A 22,343-nucleotide genomic window follows, 5' to 3' on the forward strand; every position below is an offset into this window, starting at 1 on the left:
GGGACCCTGATGATGAAGTATGCCACCAACTTGGTTGGTGGGTGTGGGGTCTTTTTAACATAACTCAAGTGTGTTTCTTTTCACAATTTTGTGTTTGGAACATCACAGAAGGATGTGGACAAATCAAAATGATCTATTACAAAACTACCTGTGTTTCTGGGTGTGGGGTGCGGCACCGAGTTTTTGGTCCCATGTGTGGCCTTGTTCTAGGAAAACGTACCAAACCCAGCCATGTTTGAAAACTAGAGATCCAGAGGAGTCCAGGGAGGTGTGGCTTGCGTGGATCCCCCAACATTTTCTTACCCAGAATCCTCTGCAAACCTCAAAATTTGCTTTAAAAAAAAAGCATATTTTCCATAGGATCACTGCGCCGCCACAAATTTCCTACCACCCAGCATTCCCCTCAGTCTGCCAAGTAAAATGATACATCTCTTGTGTGGGTCCCCAAAGCAGAGTCAGCCTAAAAATGTATAAAAGAAAAAATTGTGCTTATCAACTTGCTGTGCTATCCCCTCAATCTCTACACATTTTTGGCCTTTTCCTGTTGCAGGCACCTGGGCCACCCACACACGTGAGGTACCATTTTTATCAGGAGACTTGGAGAAACACTGGGGAAATTTGTGGCTCGTCTCAGATTCCAGAACTTTCTATCACCGAAATGTGAGGAAAAAATATTTGTTTTGCCAAATTGTGAGGTTTGCAAAGGATTCTGTGTAACAGAACCTGGCAAGAGCCCCACAAGTCATCCCATTCTGAATTCCCCTGGGTGTCTACTTTTAAAAAACATATAGGTTTGCTATGTTTCCGTAGGTGCGGGCTGAGCTATAGGCCAAAATCCACAGCTAGGCACTTTGCAAAAAACAGGTCAGTTTTTCTTTGGGAAAATGGGATATGTCTACGTTGTATTTTGGGACATTTCCTATCGCGGGCACTAGGCCTACCCAAACAAGTGAGGTACCATCTTTATCGGGAGACTTGGGAAAATGCTGGGTGGAAGGAAATTTGTGGCTTCTCTCAGATTCCCTAAACTTTGTCACCGAAATGTGAGGAAGAAGTGTTTTATTTGCCAAATTTTGAGGTTTGCAAAGGATTCTAGGTAACAGAATCTGATGAGAGCCCCACAAGTTACCCCATCCTGGATTCCCCTACGTGTCTAGGTTTAACAAATGCATGGGTTTGGTAGGTTTCCACAGGTGCCGGCTGAGCTAGAGGCCAAAATCCACAGATAGCCACTTTCCCAAACACACGTCAGATTTAAAGGTAAACATTTTATGTGTCCATGTTGCATTTCCTGTCGCGGGCATTAGGACTAACCACGCAAGTGAGGTACCATTTTTATCGGGAAACTTGGGGAAACACAGAATAGAAGAACAAGTGTTATTGCCCCTTATCTTTCTCTACATTTTGTCCTTCCAAATTCAAGACTGTGTGTAAAAAAGACATCTATTTGAGAAATGTCCTGTAAATCATATGCTAGTATGAACACCCCGGAATTCAGAGATGTGCAAAGAACCACTGCTTCTCAACGCCTTAGCTTGTGCCCATTTTGGAAATACAAAGGTTTCCTTGATACTTATTTTTCACTCTTCATATTTCACCAAATGAATTGCTGTACACCCGGTATATAATGAAAAACCACTGCAGGGTGCAGCTCCTTTATTGGCTCTGGGTACCTAGGGTTCTTGATGAACCCTCAAGCCCTATCTATCCCCACAGCCAGAAGAGTCCAGCAGACTTAACAGTACATTGCTTTAGAAAATCTGACAGCAGAGGAAAAAAGTTACAGAGTAAAATGTGGAGAAAAATTGCTGTTTTTTTTCTCCTCAAGTATTTTTTTTTTTTCTGCTGTTATTTTCTGTAGGAAAACCTTGTAGTATCTACACAAATGACCTCTTGCTGAATTCAGAATTTGTCTAGTTTTCAGAAATGTTTAGCTGTCCAGGATCCAACAGTGGTTTTCCATCCATTTCTGTCACTAACTGGAAGGAGGCTAAAAGCACAAACAAATAGTAAAAAATGGGGACTGTCCCGGTAAAATGCAACAATTGTGTTGAAAAATGTGGTTTTCTGAATCACTTCTGCCTGTTCCTGAAAGCTGGGAAGATGGTGATTTTATTACCGCAAACCCTTTGTTGATGCCATATTCAGGGAAAAAACCATAAGCCTTCTTCTGCAGCCCTTTTTCCCATTTCTTTTTTATTTTTTTAAACAAAATCTTTGCTGTATTTTGGCTAATTTCTTGCTCTCCTCCAGGGTAACCCACAGACTCTGGGTACCTCTAGAATCCCTAGGATGCTGGAAAAAAAGGACACAAATCTGGGGTGGGTACCTTATGTAGACATAAAGTTATGAGGGCCTAAGCGTGAACTGCCCCAAATAGCCAAAAACAAGGCCTGGCACCTGAGGTGGGGAAAGGCATGGCAGCGAAGGGGTTAAAGAGTCAAAAACTGCTGTATTTTGATCATCTTTCGCCAGAAATTACCTCTGCTTCTATAGATGTCAAAGAGCAATACTTCTCCTGATTAATTTTTCTCTCCCCCTTTACTCTTCTGAAATGTTGGCATGCATGTTCTAAGCCCAAAGCTGTTTGCATTTATTCTTCTGCATTTCAATATATTAATTCTATTGTAAAATATCGTTTAAATCAACATCAAATTTTAAAACATCAATTATGTATTTTTCCAGCAAGACCTGCGTCTCTGCATTGTCTTTTTAAGGTTGAGGCGTTATATATTTCTTAACTGCCTAATGTGAAAATGTGTCTTCCGGGGCGGAAAGTTTCCCAACCTGTTTAGGGTGGGGCCCAGGCGAATACAACGCTGTCCCGCCTCCTTCTGGTATCTATGAGGATGCGAAAATGTGAAATGCTCCCAGACAAGATTCACTTTCGTTTCTTTCCTAGTTGAAGGTTTCTTTTCCGTAGGCTGTGTCAACCTTCGGGGATATATAAAGCGACGATCTTACGGTAAGGCAGATTGAGGGCGAGCCGTCCAGGAAATACAGTGAGCAGGGTACGGCCAAGAGAAGAGTCATGCCTCCATTGACCTTTAAAGAGCGAATTGCGGCAGGAGAGCAATTCATTCAGTTTCTGAAAGACACGAACAGAAGCAAATTGAGTAAAAGAGTTGAACTGAAAGCCATCTACTCAGAAGAGTTCAGATACAGGTAGGCAACCAGTGGTGTCTGGAAACTTATTTAAATCGGAGTGCACGCTTGCTTTTGCTGTAGTATATTTCAAATAAACTTTAATATACATTTGTTTCTATGTATTTTTAGAGAGACACCAGGAACTGTGCTGTTATGGTTTAACTGCACTTTCCATTAAAATGCTTAAGTAGAACTTCACTCAGAAAGTGTGCCTTTTTTGATTTCGTGTGAATTTGTTTAGTTGTTTGAGATATATATATATATATATATATATATACACACATATGTAATAGATAGATAGAGAGCGAGAGATCTGCCTTTGTGTTTATGGTTAGGCCAAAGTTTTTATTTTGTTAATAACCTTGGAACTGTATGACGAATCTGTTTTCAAATTTCCAAAAACATAAATTCAATTTGGATTCCCCATGGTTAGTTTTACCTAGTTCTGTCGAGATGGGTCCACAAATGGGGACGGTGGGGGGCTTAATGGAGTTATTCCAAAGGTGGTATATAAGTGGAACTTTACTTAAGGAACTAATTTTGCTTGGTTGAGTGTATATCCGTCATCTAGTTTTTTTTTTTTTAAATAGTGCTCAAATAATGTTCTAATGTAAACTTAAGAGATATTTTAATAGTTGGGAAGGTGTGTTTCTGGTTTGCCTATATTCTCTGTGCAGATTGACTAATGTTGAAAACATTTGGCATATGCTTAGCATGATTTAATTAGTCATGGAATTATGAAATTTGTGCAGATTCATCAGGGGAGGGCAAATCTAATTTGTCACACATTTAACCCCTTCGCTGCCAGGTGTTTTCCCCTCAGGTGCCAGGCCTTTTTTTTTTGCTATTTGGGGCAGTTTGCGCTTAGGCCCTCATAACTTTTTGTCCACATAAGCTACCCACGCCAAAATTGCTTCCTTTGTTCCCCAACATCCTAGGGATTCTAGAGGTACCAATACTTTGTGGGTTCCCCTGAAGGAGACCAAGAAATTAGCCAAAATATAGTGCAAATTTAGTTTTAAAAAAAAATGGGAAAAAAGCGCTGCAGAAGAAGGCTTGTGGTTTTTTCCTTGAAAATGACATCAACAAAGGTCTGCGGTGCTAAAATTATCAGCTTCCCAGCTTTCAGGAACAGGCAGACTTAAATCAGAAAACCACATTTTTCAACACAATTTTGGCATTTTACTGGGACATACCCCATTTTTACAAAGAAATGGGCACAAGATAAGGTGTTGAGAAGCAGTGGTTATTTGCACATCTCTGAATTCTGGGGACCCCATACTAGCATGTGAATTACAGGGCATTTCTCAAATAGACGTCTTTTTAACACACCGTCTTACATTTGGAAGGAAAAAAAGTTAGAGCAATACAAGGGGCAATACACTTGTTCTGCTATTCTGTGTTTCCCCAAGTATCCCGATAAAAATAGTACCTCATATTTGCGTGGTTAGGCCTAATGCCTACGACAGGAAACGCAACATGGACACATCACATTTTCCCAAAGAAAATTGACGTGTTTTTTGGAAAGTGCCTATCTGTGGATTTTGGCCTCTAGCTCTGCAGCCATCTATGAAAACCTACCAGCGAGTTGATAAGTACATATTTTTCTTTTATACATCTTTAGGCTGACTCTGCTTTGGGGACCCAGACAAGTCAGGTATCATTTTACTTGGGAGACTAAGGGGAACGCTGGGTGGTAGGAAATGTTTGCCCGAGCGGTGATCCAACAAAGAAAAGTGAGGAAAATATGCTTTTTTAAGCAAATTTGGAGGTTTGCAGAGGAGTCTGGGTAATAAAATGTTGGGGGATCCACGCAAGCCACACCTCCCTGGACTCGCTGGGGTGTCTAGTTTTAAAAAAAATGTCTGAGTTTGGTAGGTTTCCCTAGATGAAGGCCGCACCTGGGACCAAAAATGTTGGTGAACCCCCCCCCCCAAACACTGGTAGTTTTGTAATAGATCATTTTGATGTGTCCACAATAAAATTGTGAAAAGAAACGCACTTAGGTTATGTTAAAAAGACCCCTCACCTACCAACCAAGTTGGTGGCATGCTTCATCATCAGGGTTCCACCGAGACATCTAGTGTGTCACGGGTATGCTGCGACGCCTGATTACAGCGGAGGTTGGATTTGGCACAAGGGTGAGTGATGGTTCAGTAGATAAAATTTTATTAACAAGAGATTTCACAAACATCAAATGCACTGTTAATAACAGAAGGACCAAAAAACAGAACCAATGACTCACAGCTCATGAGCTGTAAAGCCGCGACAAGGTACCAACTGCTTTACAGTCCATTCACACACCTTTCATACATGACATGCACAAGATCATTCATGCCGCCAGCCACGTGGCCAGCACAATACAACACTCACATCGACAGACAGTGCCACTCAAGGGCCCATCACTTTCATACGCCCACATGCCTGATACAACATTCACACCAGCTGACGGGAGTGTGTGGACTGGCGTTTGGCTGGCACCGCCAGCGAAGCGCCACTCCACGCACATCACCAGCCAAGCACCACTCCATGCACACCGCCAGCCAAAACAAAGAAACCACTAACTAATTAGAAGTACAAAACTATAAACACAAAAGCTCTAACTGAATACAAGACAGTAATGCCAACAGTGAAACTGAACATATGAAAATATATAATGGCAGTTTACGCTCACAGTAGTTCCCAGTAATTCTTCTGTGTGTGGTAACTCCTGAAACAGCCTGCCACACATAGCCCAGTCTTTGAAGGACAGTCCGGGCAGTACATCCGGCTTGCCCTCCGGATACCTCTTCGGGCACAAACTCTACATTTCTTAGCAGGAAAGTCTTTTTTGGGAGTGGGAGGAATCTGATCAGGAAAGTGGCAATCTTTCAATCTAGCCACATCCTCCACAACTGCTACTCTAGGAACTCTGCATGATCCGCCATAGCAAGGCTCTCTATCACTGACTCCTGAAATTTAACACATTTCATCCTTGACTAAGGGGAACAATCCTTAAACACAATAAAAGCATTAAAAATTGCTAGATTGAACAAATGAATAGCCAACTTGTTATACCACACGTAAGACTTATGAACAGCAGTGTAGGGTTCCAACCTCTGATCTACTCTATCAACACCACCCATGTGCTTATTGTAATCTAAAATGCACACAGGTTTGCACACTTCAGCAATTGACTCCAAACAGCCACAGGTGAAGAACTCTCATCATGGATGGTAGTTAGCATGTACACATCCCTCCTGTCTACAAATTTCAGAGCTACAAGCTCATCATTCCGCAAGGCACTGCACTGTCCCCTCAAGTTTTTTTTTTACAGACAAGCTCCCTGGTATAGCCTTTCTGGTTAGAGCAGATTGTGCCACAAGCAACAGTGTCCACTCTGAACAACTCCTTGAACAACTGAACTGTAGTGTAGAAGTTATCTACATCCAAATGGTGACCTTTGTTGAGTCGTCCAAGTTCCCACACAATGTTCTCGCTAACTCCAAAAGTGGGCGGACAACCGGGGGGGGAGGGGGTCAATACTAGAATCCCTACCAGTGTAGACCCAAAAATTATAAACATATCCTGTACTACTTTCAGACAGCATATATAATTTTATTCCATACCGTGCTCTCTTGCTGGGAATGTACTGCCTAAAAACCAAACGACCCTTGAACAGTACCAAATACTCGTCCACAGCTATTTCTTTGCCTGGAACATAGACCTCTGAAAACCGATCTACAAAATGATCAAGGACAGGCCTAATCTTACAAAGACGGTCACAATCTGGGTGATCTCGTGGCAAGGCTAAAGCATTGTCAACAAAATGCAGCATCGGAAGAAGAAGCAAATACTGATTACGAGTCATTGTTGCAGGAAATATATCCATTGCCATCAAGGGACTAGTAGACCAATAAGAAGCCAGTGACTGCTTCCTTATCAACCCCATCAAAAATTCAAACCCAAGGACATTTTCATCTCTTCCAAATTTGTGAGAATCCAATGGGTAGCTCTAGACGGAGGCCTAAGTCTGGCAGCGTTGTCCCTCAAATACAGTTCTGCATTCAAATTAGTCTGCTCAACAATCTCTTCCAAAAATACATCGTCCATAAACAACTCAAAGAAATTGACAGGCAAAAGGTTTTCTGTATTTACTCTACACCCTGTGAGACTAGTAAAAGCAGGCAACTGTGGCTGCTTCATGTTTGGGGCAACCCAGGTGTCAGGTCTTCCAGTGGTAAGCCTTTCAGCCGCTGGCTGCTGAACCATTGGCACATCGATGTCCATAAGACAACACAAATATCACTGTGCACAAATCTAAGGACAATTTCACACATAATCTTGCATTTTGTACACCACCTACAAACATGTCATTCATGCATGGCAACAATACTCCTTTGGAGTAAAATTTATTTACCTAAAACATGCAACTACGTAAACCGCAGGTCAACCACTGCCAAAACAAGCCACAACAAAAGAGGCAAAAGCTTTGAACTAGAACAAAAAAAGAGAAATAAACTGTTATCACAAAGTGAAATACTTCGCCACCAAACAGTTAAACATTTTCCATGGTGTCTAGTGGTCTCCGGGGCAGATGGGTCTTAAAAAGAAATAGTCTGATCAGTCCCCAAGGGGGGCAGAACTGCCCAAAAGTGTTTTTCCCCCTTTGGAGGGGGCAACCGTGGTGCCATCGTGGCTTCTACCCCCCCCCCCGCCAGGGGCAGATCGGCTTTTAAAAAAAAAAAGAGCCAATCTGCCCCCAAGTGGGACAGAAACGGCGTAAAATATTATGCCCCATTGGGAGAGCGGCCCTTGCCCAAGGGGCCGCCCCCCACATTAAAAAAAACACACACAAAAAGAAAATCCCTGGTGCCTATTGGATTCTGCCCCTTGGGGGCAGATGGGCCAAAAAAGAACAGGGCTGATCTGCCCCCAAGGGGGGCAGAACTCCCTAAAAGTGTTTCTCCCCCTTTGGGGGGTGGCCCTTGCCCAGGGGGCCACCCCCCCACACAAAAAAAAAAAACTGCAATACATCCCTGGTGCCATTGTGGCTTCTACCCCCCGAGGGCAGATTGGCTGAAAAATAATGAGCTGATCTGCCCCCAAGGGGGCAGAAACAGCGTAGAAGATTATACCCCCTTGGGGAGAGCGCCCCTTGCCCAAGGGGCCGCCCAACTACTCTAAAAACCCATGCACACAAACATAATCCTTGGTGCCTAGTGGATGGGCCCAAAAAACAAATCCGATCTGCCCCCAAGGGGGGCATAACTACCCAAAAGTGTTTCTCTCCCTTTGGGGGGGGGGCGACCCTTGCCCAAGGGGCCGCCCCCCCCACACAAAAAAAAAAAAACAGCAACACATCCCTGGTGCCATAGTGGATTCTAGCCCCCCCAAGGGCAGATCGGCTGAAAAATAATGAGCCGATCTGCCGCCGGGGGGGAGGCAGAAACGGCGTAGAAGATTATGCCCTCTTGGGGGAGTGGCCCTTGCCTAAGGGGCCGCCTCCCCACACAAAAACTTCACACACGAAAACAAACATAATCCCTGGTGCCTAGTGGATTCTGCCCCCCTTGGGGGCAGATGGGCAAAAAAAAAAAAAAAAAAAAAAAAAAAAAGGCCGATCTGCCCCCAAGGGGGGCAGACTCCACTAGGCACCAGGGATTATGTTTGAGTTTGTGTGTGAAGTTTTTGTGTGGGGGACGGCCCCTGCCTAAAAGTGTCTCTCCCCCCCACACACACACACAAACATAATCCCTAGTGCCTAGTGAGTATTTCAGCTGCCCGATCGAATGCTAAAAGAGGCATTGGGGGAAAGGAAAACTCTTTCCTTTCCCCAATGCCTTTTTTGAAGCAATACCCCCCCTCCCCGACTGGAGGAGAAACTTACCTCCTCTTCTCATGACGTGCTGGAAGCATATGGCTTCCAGCGAGTGGGGCGTCGCTTGCATAATTAGATGGGGGTGGGAGTGGAAGAGGAAGTGCTTCCCCTTCCAGCCCTGCCCACGGGGTGGTGGGAGGGATGCCCTCGCTGGGGAGCACCAGCGCTACTCCTGAGGGCCGGGTGCGGGACGTAATGGTTACCTCCTCGGCACCCAAGCGGTGCTGCCCAGGACGTAACCGTTTCGTCCTATGCATCCGAGGGGTTAACATATTTAGGCCCTCATTACAACCCTGGCGGTTGGTGATAAGGCCGGCGGTAAAAAAAATGGGATCACGACCACGGCGGAAACCGCCAACACAGACAGCCACTTTGTTGCTACCGCTGTGGCGGTCGGAGTGTTAAACACCGCAGCGGTAACCGCCAACAGACATGCGGAAGACAATGTATCACCCACCCTATCACAACCCACCAATCCGCCAGCATTTCCAGAGCGGTACCAATGCCATCAAAAGCACGGCAGAAACAATACACAGAAGGGGAACCACTCACCTTTCGACACTCAACGAAGAACCAGGACGCCATGGAGCCCGAACTGCAGGTCCTGCCGATGCTGGCGTATCTGCTAATACACAAGGAATATCAAAGAAGGTGGCGGCAACGACCACGGTGAGTACTGCACCTAGCACACAGGGGAGGAGTGGGGAGGAAAAAGAGAGTGACACACACACAACACGCAACACCCCCACCCTACACACAAAAACATGCATCAACATTACATTTACACCCCCGTAAACCCTTGGAAGAACGCAAGGACAGAAGGTATGGAGAGCAAATAGTGCTATTTAGAAATATGCAGATAAAGTTAACGATTGTAAACAACAGTATATACAAATATTTACAATATGTACAGAAGGCCGTACACTGTCCTTTGCAAATGTCTGTTGCCCAGTGGGCAAAAAACATGGGCGAAGCCCACACTTGACTCCTGCCTCAAAACGGAGAGAACACTGCAGGGGCATCACGTCGAAAACACACAGCCACCTCAGGGGGAAGGGGAGGGGGGCACCTCAGCCGGAAGATGGTACTATGCCACTGCTCTTGAAGGGGCCAACATGCCCACTGCTTGGTCCTGGGGAGTGCAAAGCCACAGTCTCTCAAGTGGGTGGTTTGCCCACTCCTTGCGAGTGTAAAGCCACAGTCTCTCAAGTGGGTGGTTTGCCCACTGCTTGCTGCTGGGGAGTGCAGAGCCACAGTCTCTCAAGTGGGTGGTTTGCCCACTACTTGCTCCTGGGGAGTGCAAAGCCACAGTCTCTCAAGTGGGTGGTTTGCCCACTGCTTGGTCCTGGGGAGTGCAAAGCCACAGTCTCTCAAGTGGGTGGTTTGCCCTCTGCTTGCTCCTGGGAAGTGCAAAGCCACAGTCTCTCAAGTCTCTCAAGAGGGTGGTTTGCCCACTGCTTGATCCTGGGGAGTGCAAAGCCACAGTCTCTCAAGTGGATGCATATCTCCACTGGTTCTGGAGGGGGCCTTGTACCCAGTCTGCTTCATCCTGCCAAGGAAAGTGATATTGGGTGCATATCTCCACTGGCTCTGGAGGGGGCCTTGTGCCCAGTGATGCTGCACCTGGTGTGTGGCAGTTCCTATTCCCTCACCTGTGCGTCTGAGGCATGAGATGTGCAGGGAACAGGTAGAATGATACTCCCTGGAGGCAGAGCCAGACTCCATCCTGAGGTGACTTAGGCTGCAAACTGCTGGTAGAGGCGGTGCTGGTGCTTCAAGTGGTGGGTGGAGGGTCCAGGCTGCCTCCTGCATCCCCGGCGGCTGCCCACTGGGGATGCTGCTGATGACAGATGTAGTGGCACCGGCTGGGCATGTGGCGGTGCAGATGGCGGTGCTTTCCGCGGTACAGGTTGCTGGGCTGTCAGTACTGATGGTGGGCACCAGTCCCTCACCTGGAGGCTCCGAGGCCTGAAGTGCTTTGTCATGGGTTTTCTTGCCCTTCCCCACCTTGGCAGACGCTGCTGGGACCTTGGCACCGGCAGATGCAGTTTTGGAGGAGGCCTTGCTGGGTGGGTTGTGCTTCTTGGCCGTGCTGCATGCTAGCACCTTCTTCACCTTGGCAGGTGGCGGGGTGTGTTGGTCCTTTGCAAGGGTCAGTGGCACACTGGCAGCCCTAACAGGTGCCCCCTTTGATCCCCTGGGACTTGCAGGTACCACAGCAGACGCCGACTTGGTGGCTGAGGTGCTGGCCTGGGATCTTGACTCCCTGGCCCGAGGGGAAGGACGGAGGGGGGAGGCGTATGGATGAGGTCAAAGTTTGCAAGGAAAGGTTTTTTAGACACACTGGGACGGGAAGATGGAGAGGGCTTGGGAGTGGAGGAAGTGGGAGTTGTTGTAGGAGGTGTCTTTCTGCTGAGTTTGGGTGAAGGTGCATGGGCTGAATGCTGTTGTGAGGTGGATGGCTGTTGGGTGGGTGGGTGCTTGCGTTTGTGTACTTTGGGAGGAGGGGTCACAGACACACTGGGAGAGGACACAGGGGACGTGTGCCTGGTTGTGGGGTGGTGACTGCTCGTGAGGGGTGTGTTGTGATGGGCGTGCTGGTGATGGACGTAGTGGATGAGGATGTAGTGCATGCAGGTGTGATTGGAGATGATACTGGGAGGGGGTGGACGAGGAGGAGGAGGGGGACACAGTGGAGGCAGTGGATGTTGGTGTGTCTGCATAGGGATGGTGCTTGTGTGAGTGCCTGTGTGATGAAGTGTGGTGCTTGTGTTTGCCTGAGCCACTTCTGTGTGTTGATTTTGGTGATTGTTGGTCTGAAGGTGTGCTTGGGATAGGCTGGGGTTGAGGGGATTGGGACTGGGTAGAGGAAGTTGGAGGGGGGAGGCTAGACACAGGGACAATGGCTGCCATCAGTGCTGAGGCCAAAGCCTGAAATGCTCTCTGTTGGGCCGCCACACCAGAATCAATGCCCTCCAGGTATGCATTTGTTTGTTGCAAATGCCTCTCAACACCCTGGATGGCATTCAGAATGGTTGACTGCCCAACAGTGAGGGATCTCAGGAGGTCAATAGCCTCCTCACTGAGGGCGGCAGGGCCTGGGTGAAGGAGATGCCCACCCTACTGGGTGAGCGGGCACGAGAAACACGCTGAGGGGCTGCTGGGAGGGTGGTGCTGGTAGGGGGGTGGCGGCTGTACCTGTTGTTGGGGTGGGCACAGAGGTGTCCGCCACCGCCAGAGAGCTTCCATCGGAGGAGTCGCCGCTGTCACTGGTCTCCCCTCCTGTCCCCATCGAGGTGCTCCCCTTGCCCTCCGTCCCACTGGTGCCTTCACCCTCAGTGGATTCGGCCTCATGGGCCATGTGGGATGCAGCTCCCTCTGTCGCCGGTGCCTCTGCTCCTCCGCCAGATGATGCTGATGCACACAAGGACAGGGTGACAAAACAAAAAGGGGGTGGAGAGACAGATGATACACTTGGTCAATGTCAGCAACAACACTACCTTTGGTGTACACAACATATAGGGAGCTGCCCTATGCACTAGGCCATGCCCAACCAGTCACTAAGGTAGTCACAAGCCGATGGGGTACAATGCCTAACGCCAGCATCTGCACACCTGACACCCGCAGGACCATGCCCAGTAGTATATGCCCACTTACACCATTGGGTTTGGAGTGCTTCAGAGCCTGCACACAAGGGACCTACCCTGCCATGATCGCCCTGGCCTAGGGGCACCCACAGCCCACATCCCCCACCCAGCTAGCTCCTGAAGCGGGCTAAGTCAGGATTCAGAATCTGTACTCACCCCCTTGTGGCTGCTGTGATGCCCTCAAGCGCCCATCCAACTCCGGATAGGCCACTGCCAGGATGCGGAACATCAGGGGGGTCATGGTGCGACGGGCACCCCTTCCACGTTGGGAGGCCAGCCCCAGCTGGGCCTCCGCCATTTTCTTGGTCTAGCGGCGCAGGTCCTCCCATCTCTTGCGTCAGTGGGTGCTCCGCCGGTGATAGACCCCCAGGGTCCGCACCTCTTTGGCAATGGCACGCCAAATACCCTATTTCTGGTGGGCGCTGACCTAGAGGGAAAAGACAGCAGAAAAGGAAATTACTCATCTGTCCGGACCGGCATACTAATTGCCCCCCAGTTCACACCCATGCCCAGACGCACATACACTGACCACCTCTCAGGCAGCACTCAGGCGAGGATGCATCACACCCCCCAACATGTGGCTTACATCCACACCACTACAAACATGCATTGCCCACACATCATGCTCACAGTGTACTCAGTGTACTGTGTGTCTGGAGGACCGTAGAGTAACATGTACTGGGGTAGGACCCCATCCACCAGTTTCTCCAACTCCTCCGCAGTGAAGGCAGGGGCCCTTTCCCCAGACGCTGAAGCCATTGTCGCTTCCAGACTCAGGTCACAGCAGCACTTGCAGTGTAGGTACTCTCCTGTTGACGGTCAGGTAGCAAGTGAGTGAATAGTTAGAAAATAGCGGTGACGTCCGCGGCAATGCGTACCGTCACTGCCGGCGTACATCGCCATAAGCTCTTGGAACCCATAAGGCACAATGATAACCAATCGAAGTTGCACGGCAGTCATCGACCGCCTACCGCGACGGTGCACAACGCCAGCGCACTTACCTAATTTCCACTTGTCCCTCCGCACAGGTCAGGCAGCCGCCATTTCAAGGGGGAACATGGCATGGCACCTAACTGCGTCACAGCAGACATTGGCCCATCAACAGACTCTGGACTTCACATACTGCTTGTGTGACCTAAATTCTGCAACAGGAAATATGACCTTCTGCTCACCGTTCTCCTCCATACGCTACAACCGCTGAGGCAGATGATGAGATGGCGGCATCCTCCGGTGTACAGACCCCTGGTGGCCCTGTCGACAATGGAGGAAAGACACATTATCATCACATACAAACTTGATCGTGCCACAATTCAAGAACTGTGTGCCCAATTGGAGCCAGACCTGATGTCAGCTATCTGCAAGCCCACAGGAATACCCCCTCTAGTGCAGGTTCTGTCAGTGCTGCATTTCCTGGCAAGTGGTTCCTTTCAAACTACAGTGGCCATGGCATCAGGAATGTCTCAGCCAATGTTCTCCAACGTGTTGTCCAGAGTGTTGTCTGCCCTGCTGAAACACATGTGCAGCTACATCGTGTTCCCCCAGGTGGATGATTTGGCCACAGTGAAAGCTGACTTCTATGCCCTGGGACATATCCCCAACATCATTGGTGCCATTGATGGTACACCATGTGGCATTTGTTCCACCCTGGAGAAATGAACAGGTTTACAGGAATAGGAAAAGCTATCACTCGATTAATGTGCAGATGGTGTGTTTGGCAGACCAGTACATCTCCCATGTGAATGCCAAATATCCTGGTTCTGTGCCTATATCTTGAGGAATAGCAGTATCCCTTATGCGATGGGCAAACTCCAGAGGCACTGGGTGTGGCTAATAGGTGAGCTCAAGGTCCCCACCCACTATAAGTAGGTGTCTGGGTTTGGGGTTGTCCCTAAGGGTTAGTGTGTGTCTAACAGTTGTCCCTCGATATTTACAGGTGACTCTGGTTACCCCAACCTCTCACAGCTACAGACCCCAGTGAGGAATCCTAGGACAAGGGCAGCGGAACATTACAATGAGGCACATGGGCGTACAAGGAGGATTATTGAGAGAACCTTCGGCCTTCTGAAGGCCAGGTTCCGGTGCCTCCATCTGACAGGTGGATCCCTGTACTACTCACCAAAGAAGGTGTGCCAGATCATCGTGGCATGCTGTATGTTGCACAACCTGGCCTTGAGACGTTAGGTGCCTTTTCTGCAGGAGGATGAGCCTGGAGATGGTTGTGTGGCTGTGGTGGAGCCTGTGGACAGTGAGGAAGAGGAGGCAGATGAAGAAGATGTGGACAACAGAACAAACATTATACAGCAGTACTTCCAGTGCCACACTGGTATGAGACTGTAACTCAACTTTACTTTTCAGTAATCCTTTGGACATTGTACATGATAGCCTCTTACCCTCTGTCTATGGACACTGTCTGTACCCCTTGGATTCTCTAGTCTCAGATCTATATGCCCCATTCTGGCTCCTGCTATATGTACTGCTGCCCACCAAAGGTCATCCTGTAGTATATTTCACTGAAAATATACATTGCAATGCTTTGATAATGTTGTACTAATAAATTTTTTGATTCATGACACTGACTCCAGTATGGTATTTGTTTCAAGGGTGTTTATTTTTGTGCCATTAAGTATGGGGTATGTGCAAGAGGCTGGGGTGATGGTGGAGTAATGTCCAGTTAGAGTCCAGTCTATTGGTATCACAGGTGCATTGTCCAAGAGGACATAGGAAGTGGAGCAATGGCAGTGCAAAGTGGACAGGGTCACATAGTGGGACAGAAGGGTGACAATCAGGAGGGTCTTATTTCCTGGCAGGGGTCTTGGCAGTGTTCTCTGTCTTCTGCCTGGATCGCAGAGACCATTTGCGGGGTGGTTCTCCTTCTGTAGGGGGTGGGGTGCTGGTGGTCTGTTGGTCCTGTGGCAGGGCCTCCTGTCCACTAGCGCCGGCGGAGGTGGAAGGCTATTCCTTGGTTTGGCTAGTGTCAGGCGCCCATTGTTGTGCCACTACCTCCCTCATGGTCTTGCCCATGTCAGCCAGCACCCCGCAATGGTATATATTTTTGTTAGGTCCTCCCTGATCCCCAGGTACTGTCCCTCCTGCAGCTGCTGGGTCTTCTGTAACTTGGCCAGTACCTGGCCCATGGTCTCCTGGGAATGGTGGTACGCTCCCATAATGTTTGAGAGTGCCTCGTGAAGGGTCGGTTCCCTGGGCCTGTCCTCCCCCTGTCGCACAGCAGTCCTCCCAGCTTCCCTTTTGTCCTGTGCCTCTGTCCCCTGAACCGTGTGCCCACTGCCACTGACCCCAGGTCCCTGATCGTCCTGTGTTTGTGGGGTTGCCTGGGGTCCCTGTAATGGTGGGCACACTGCTGATTGACGTGTCCTGGGGACGGTGGCATAGGCCCGCTGGGTGGGTGCTGTGCTGGTGTTTCCTGAGGGGGGAGGCTCAGTGGTGGTTTGGGACTGTGGCTGGGTAACCGACTGTCCGGAGGTCCCTGATGGGCCAGGTTGGTCATCGTGATCCAGGCGTGCAGAGCTGCTGTCATCACTATGGGCCTCTTCTGGGGGAGGGTCAGGGGGGTGCCCATGCAGGTCTGTGATGGGTGTCCATGCATTGGGGGTGCATGCAGGGCTTGGTATTGGGATGGGTGGGTTGTGTTAGTGGGGTATATGTGAGTTGGTGGAGTGATGGGGGTAAGAGTTTGTGATGGCATGCAGGTAGGGGGGGATATAGTAGTAAAGCTTTGACTTACCAGAGTCCTCCTGCTACTCCTGCGAGGCCCTCAGGATGCATGATCCCCAAGACTAACTCCTCCCATGTTGTTAGTTGTGGGGGAGGAGGTGGGGGTCCACCGCCAGTCCTCTGTACAGCAATCTGGTGTCTTGAAACCACGGAATGCACCTTCCCCCGTAGGTCATTCCATCTCTTCCTGATGTCATCCCTTGTTCTTGGATGCTGTCCCATGGTGTTGACCCTGTCCACAATTCTCCGCCGTAGCTCCATCTTCCTTGCAATGGATGTCTGCTGCACCTGTGATCCGAATAGCTGGGGCTGTACCCGGATGATTTCCTCCACCATGATCCTTAGTTCCTCCTCTGAAAACCTGTGGTGTCTTTGGGGTGCCATGGATGTGGTGTGAGTGATATGTGTGAGGATGTGTGGGGTGAGGTGTGCGGTGCTGTGTTGGGGTGTGTGCTGTAAGGTGCGTGGATGGGGTATGGGTGATGGTGTTCTGTGGCTCAGATTGAGTGGGTGCTCCTGGCTTGTGTCTCTCTCTGTTTGCAATCTTTTTTTTCTCGTAAATGGTTGTGGGTAATATGGGTGTGTGTTTTATATTGGATTGGGTGTGTGGTGTGTGTGTGTGTGTGTGTGTGTGTGTCAGGTGTGTGTAGTTTGAATTGTCCAATGTGGTGTAGTTTTGTGTGTGCATTTTGAGCGCGGCGGTGTGTACCGCCAATGGTTTACCGCTGTTGAAAGACCGCTGTGTTGATTTGTGGGTCGTGATACTGTGGGTGTATTCCTGTTGGCGTAACAGTGTGGGTTTTGCTATCGCCAGTTTATCACTGACCTTTGGTCTGGCGGACTTGTGTGGGTGTCTGTATAGTGGCGGATTTCTATGTGTGGGTCATAATACCCGTGGCGGTTTACCGCCGCGGTCATGGTATGTTGGCAGCCATCAGCACGGCGGTAAGCGGCATTTACCGCCAGTGTTGTAATGAGGGCCTTAGTCTTCTGTGCAGCATGTTTTGTGTGATCGGCGGAGCAAAGTTAAATGGGGACGATGGAAGTGGATTTAATGTGCTTATAAAACTTTAGTGCTTTTTATTGAATTTGCATATCATCTGGCAGGTTATTAGCACATTAAGCCAAGTATTGGAATCTCCGGTTTTTCAGAGATCTGAAAAGGGAAGGAGGTTAAAAGGGAGAAGGTCACAAATATATTTTATTTGTCACTAACTTTGGCACCGTTTTACAGTTCTGCATGATACTTGGCAGAAACTTTCCAAGTTTAGCATACTCGTGATATTTTGAGTTTCATGCAAACATGTCAATTGGAGTGGGGGTACTTCGTAGGAAGGTCAAGAAAGCAACATTCTAATTTTAACTCTCATAATGTCTGCGCCCGTCCGCGCCTGGACCGTGCCCAGCGCCAGCCCCCCTGGCCCACGCGCTTCCCACGCTACCCAACGCTTCTACAATGCCAACGACATCCACGCCCTCAACACAGGCCGCTCTGCCACCTGCTTCCAAGCCACCTCGAAGACCACCCACGGACCCTTCTCCTGCCGGAACTGCAGCTTCACCTGCCCCCAAGCCACCAAACACCACACCAGAACCAAACACAACCACCTCAGCTGCATCCTCCTCAACACCCGCTCCGTCCACAAGCGTGCCGTCGAACTCTGGGACCTACTCTCATCATCTTCCCCCGACGTCGCCTTCCTCACCGAAACTTGGATGAACTCCTTCTCGGAACCCGACATCGCCATAGCCATCCCCAAAGGCTATGAGATCACCTGCAGAGACCGCACCAACAGACCGGGAGGAGGGATCGCATTAGTCCACAAGAACTCCGTCAGTATCTCGACCAACACCGATGATGCCCTTGACCCCACCAAACACTTACACTTCCAGATTCACATCAACGCCAACATCACCCTCAGAGGAACCCTCGTCTACAGGCCCCCCCGGCCACAGTTCAGTGACTCCATCGCCGACTTAATCAGCACTCACGCCTTACCTCCACAGACTACATCTTTGGCGACCTGGATATTCACCTCGAGAACGCCAACGACAGCAACTCCACAGCCTTGATCGCCAACCTCGGTCTCAAACAACTTGTCACGATGCCCACCCACTCCACCGGCCACACGGTCGACCCCGTCTTCTCCGCCAGCAGCCACTTCACCTTCAGTCATACCACTGAACTCCACTGGACCGACCACCGCTGCGTCCACTTCACCTTCCAGAAACACGCCACTCACCACCACCCACAACAGATCCCCTGCCGCAGCTGAAGATCAGCTGATCTCCACCCTCACTCGTGCCCCGCCGCCCTTCACCATCGACCCCAACACAGCCACCCTCAACCTCAGACAATGGATAGACGATTGCGCCAACACACTCGCCCCACTCAGGAAACCCTCCAACAACCGCACCAGCACTAAAGCCATCTGGTTCACTGCTGACCTTCAGGCTTCCAAGCGGGAGTGCCGAAAAATCGAGAAGAAGTGGCGCCATGAACAAACAGAGCACAACCACACTGTCCTCAAGACAGCCATCCGCAAGCAACACCAGCTAATCTGGACCACCAAGAGATCCTTCTACAAGGATTGCATCAACAACTCACACAACAGCAAAGAACTTATGATCATCGTCAAGGAACTCGCCAACCCTCAGGTCCTACTCCATAGACCCCCCTCCCTCGCAAGACCTCTGCGACTCCCTCTCCACCTTCTCTCACCGAAAGATCACGGACATCCACAACAGCTTCAACACCTTGACCCCCACGACCTCCACGGCCACCACTAACCCCAACGCACCCAGCCACACCAACCTCCTGCTCTCCTGAACCCACATCTACGACGAGGACACCATCAAAACCATGAGCACCATCGACCCCTGCCCCCACCATGTCTTCAACAGAGCAAGCCCCATCATCGCCCCCCAACTCCGTCCGATCGTCAACAGTTCCTTCGAGACCACCACCTTCCCGGACAGTTGGAAGTACGCTGAAGTCAACACCCTGCTAAAGAAACCCACAGCGGACCCTGGAGATCTCAAGAACTACCGGCCCATCTCCCTCCTCCCCTTCCCGGCGAAGGTCATCGAGAAGATCGTCAACGGCCAACTGTCCCGCTTCCTGGAAGACAACAACACGCTGGACACTTCTCAATCCGGATTCCGTAAGAACCACAGCACCGAGAGCGCCCTCATCGCTGCAACCGATGACATCAGGACCATGCCAACAAAGGCAAAACTGCGGCCCTCATCCTCCTAGACCTCTCGGCTGCCTTCAACACTGTCGGTCACCACACCTTCCTCACACGCCTCCACGACGCAGGGATCCACCACAAAGCCCTGGACTGGATCACATCCTTCCTCTCCAGCAGAACCCAGAGAGTCCACCTCCCTCCCTTCCTCTCTGAAGCCACCAAGACCATCTGCGGCATTCCCCAAGGATCCTCTCTCAGCCCAACCCTTTTTAACATCTACATGGCACCGCTCGCCACCATCATTCGTTCCCACAACCTCAACGTCATCTCCTATGCCGACAACACCCAGCTGATCCTCTCACTTACCAAGGACCCCGCCACCACCAAAACCAACCTCCACAACGGAATAAAGGCCATCACCAACTGGATGGAGAGCAGCCGCCTAAAACTGAGATCCTCATTCTCAGCTCCAACCGCTCCGTATGGAACAACTCCTGGTGGCCAGCCACCCTAGGAACCGGACCAACGCCCACCAACCATGCACACAACTTAGGCTTCATCCTAGACTCAGCGCTCACCATGACCCAGCAAGTCAACGCTGTCTCATCTTCCTGTTTCAACACCCTCTGCATGCTCCGCAAGATCTTCAGATGGATCCCCACACAAACCAGAAGGACAGTCACCCACACCCTCGTCAGCAGCAGATTGGACTACGGCAACGCTCTCTACGCGGGAACCACGGACAAACTCCAGAAAAAACTGCAACATATACATAACGCCTCCGCACGCCTCAGCCTTGACATCCCACGCCGCAACTGCATCTCAGCCCACCTAAGAGATCTACACTGGCTCCCCGTCAACAAGAGGATAACCTTTAAACTCCTTATCCACGCTCACAAAGCACTCCACAACGCTGGCCCTGCCTACCTCAACGAGCGACTCACCTTCCACACTCCCAACCGTCAACTCCGCTCCGCCAACCTCGCTCTCGCCACGTCCCTCAAATCCACTTAACTACAGCCGGTGGCAGATGTTTCTCCTACCTCGCCACCAAGACCTGGAACTCTCTCCCCGTCCACCTACGACAGACCTAAGACCTGCCGACCTTGAGGAAACGCCTCAAGACCTGACTGTTCGAGCAGTAGCACTTTTTCCTCCCTCCCCTCCTTTCAGCGCCTTGAGACCCTAGTGGGTGAGTAGCGCGCTCTACAAATGATTGATTGATTGATTGATTGATAGATAGATAGATAGATATGAATATTTGCTCTCCACTTCAGAAAGAAATCCTGAATTAAATTATAGCGAATGCGGCATGAAACTAGAACTTTATTCATGGAAGTGCTGCTGCTTGGTTTTAAGTAAATCCTTTCAGAAAATTAAATTTACAATAATGTGTTAGTGGTGTCTAAAGAGTTAAAGGTTATAGATATCTAGACCGTTATTTAGCAGACAGTCCCCAAACCCAGGTTTGCAGACAGTGCATGAGTACAGATTTAAAAATAACCAGTCCAGAATAAAATGTCCAGATCCCCACTGGACAAGTAATATTTTAGCTCCAGTTATCCAATTTGAGTCCGCACTATCACAATTTGTTTCTCAAAGCCCTTAAAACAGGGCCCATGAATCTTCCAAATAAATATTCAAAAAATAAAAACAGGCCAATTTACATTCTATGCCCTATGACCAAATCCAAATCCAACACTATGCATGTTTGAAGGCGGTGTGCAGCAGTGGTTGCCAGTTTAAGGCAGGTTAGCAAATAAACACTATTTTGCCCCATCGTCCTGGAACTGTAACCCTGACTGACAGATTTGCATGAAACTCCATATACTACCTGTAAGATAAGTATGCTAATGTTCTGCCAAATTTTTGACTAGTCTGTGATCCAGCAACAAAGCTTTTAATATATAAAATAATTTTTGACCCCCCTGTTAACTTTGCCCACTAGATCTGCCTGAAACATGAGATTTATGCATTGGACTTTACTCACTCACTAACAACTTTTGAAATATCCTGATTGCAAACCAGCTCCAAAGTTATTAATAAATTAACACTTCTTGACCCACCCTATTAAGCTCTGCTCCTCCTTAATGGATGTATATGAAACTCTATCAAGAATGACCTAAACATGATGAAGAGCTGCCACATGTTGTGCAAATCAGTTATGAGGCACCAAATTTAACCCCTTCGCTGCCAGGCCTTTTCCCCCTCCTGTGCCAGGCCTTTTTTTGCCTATTTGGGGCAGTTTGCGCTTAGGCCCTCATAACTTTTTGTCCACATAAGCTAACCAAGCCAAATTTGCATCCTTTTTTTCCAACATCCTAGGGATTCTAGAGGTACCCAGACTTTGTGGGTTCCCCTGAAGGAGGCCAAGAAATTAGCCAAAATACAGTGAAAATTTCGTTTTTTTCAAAAAAATGGGAAAAAGTGGCTGCAGAAGAAGGCTTGTGGTTTTCCCCCTGAAAATGGCATCAACAAAGGGTTTGCGGTGCTAAACTCAGCAGCTTCCCAGCTTTCAGGACCAGGCAGACTTGAATCAGAAAACCCAATTTTTCAACACAATTTTGGCATTTTACTGGGACATACCCCATTTTTGCAATATTTTGTGCTTTCAGCCTCCTTCCAGTCAGTGACAGAAATGGGCATGAAACCAATGCTGGATCCCAGAAACCTAAACATTTCTGAAAAGTAGACAAAATTCTGTATACAGCAAGGGGTCATTTGTGTAGATCCTACAAGGGTTTCCTACAGAAAATAACAACT

The 22,343-nt window shown here is 49.1% G+C and overlaps 1 protein-coding gene and 1 long non-coding RNA gene across 2 annotated transcripts in view; one reads left to right on the plus strand and one right to left on the minus strand.

Moving 5' to 3' along the window:
• LOC138299946 (uncharacterized) overlaps positions 1-22,343 on the minus strand; it is a 73,947-nt gene that overhangs the window by 15,956 nt on the left and 35,648 nt on the right. The window lies entirely within an intron of this gene.
• Positions 2,927-22,343, plus strand: part of MOV10 (Mov10 RNA helicase) — a 276,396-nt gene continuing 256,979 nt past the window's right edge. Inside the window, exon 1 of the mRNA XM_069238670.1 lies at positions 2,927-3,165. Within this exon, the coding sequence (XP_069094771.1) occupies positions 3,032-3,165 (134 nt within the window). The 5' untranslated portion in view covers positions 2,927-3,031. The remainder of the gene's footprint in view (positions 3,166-22,343) is intronic.

The sequence above is a fragment of the Pleurodeles waltl genome, chromosome 6 (assembly GCF_031143425.1).
Source record: "Pleurodeles waltl isolate 20211129_DDA chromosome 6, aPleWal1.hap1.20221129, whole genome shotgun sequence".
Lineage (NCBI taxonomy): Eukaryota > Metazoa > Chordata > Amphibia > Caudata > Salamandridae > Pleurodeles > Pleurodeles waltl.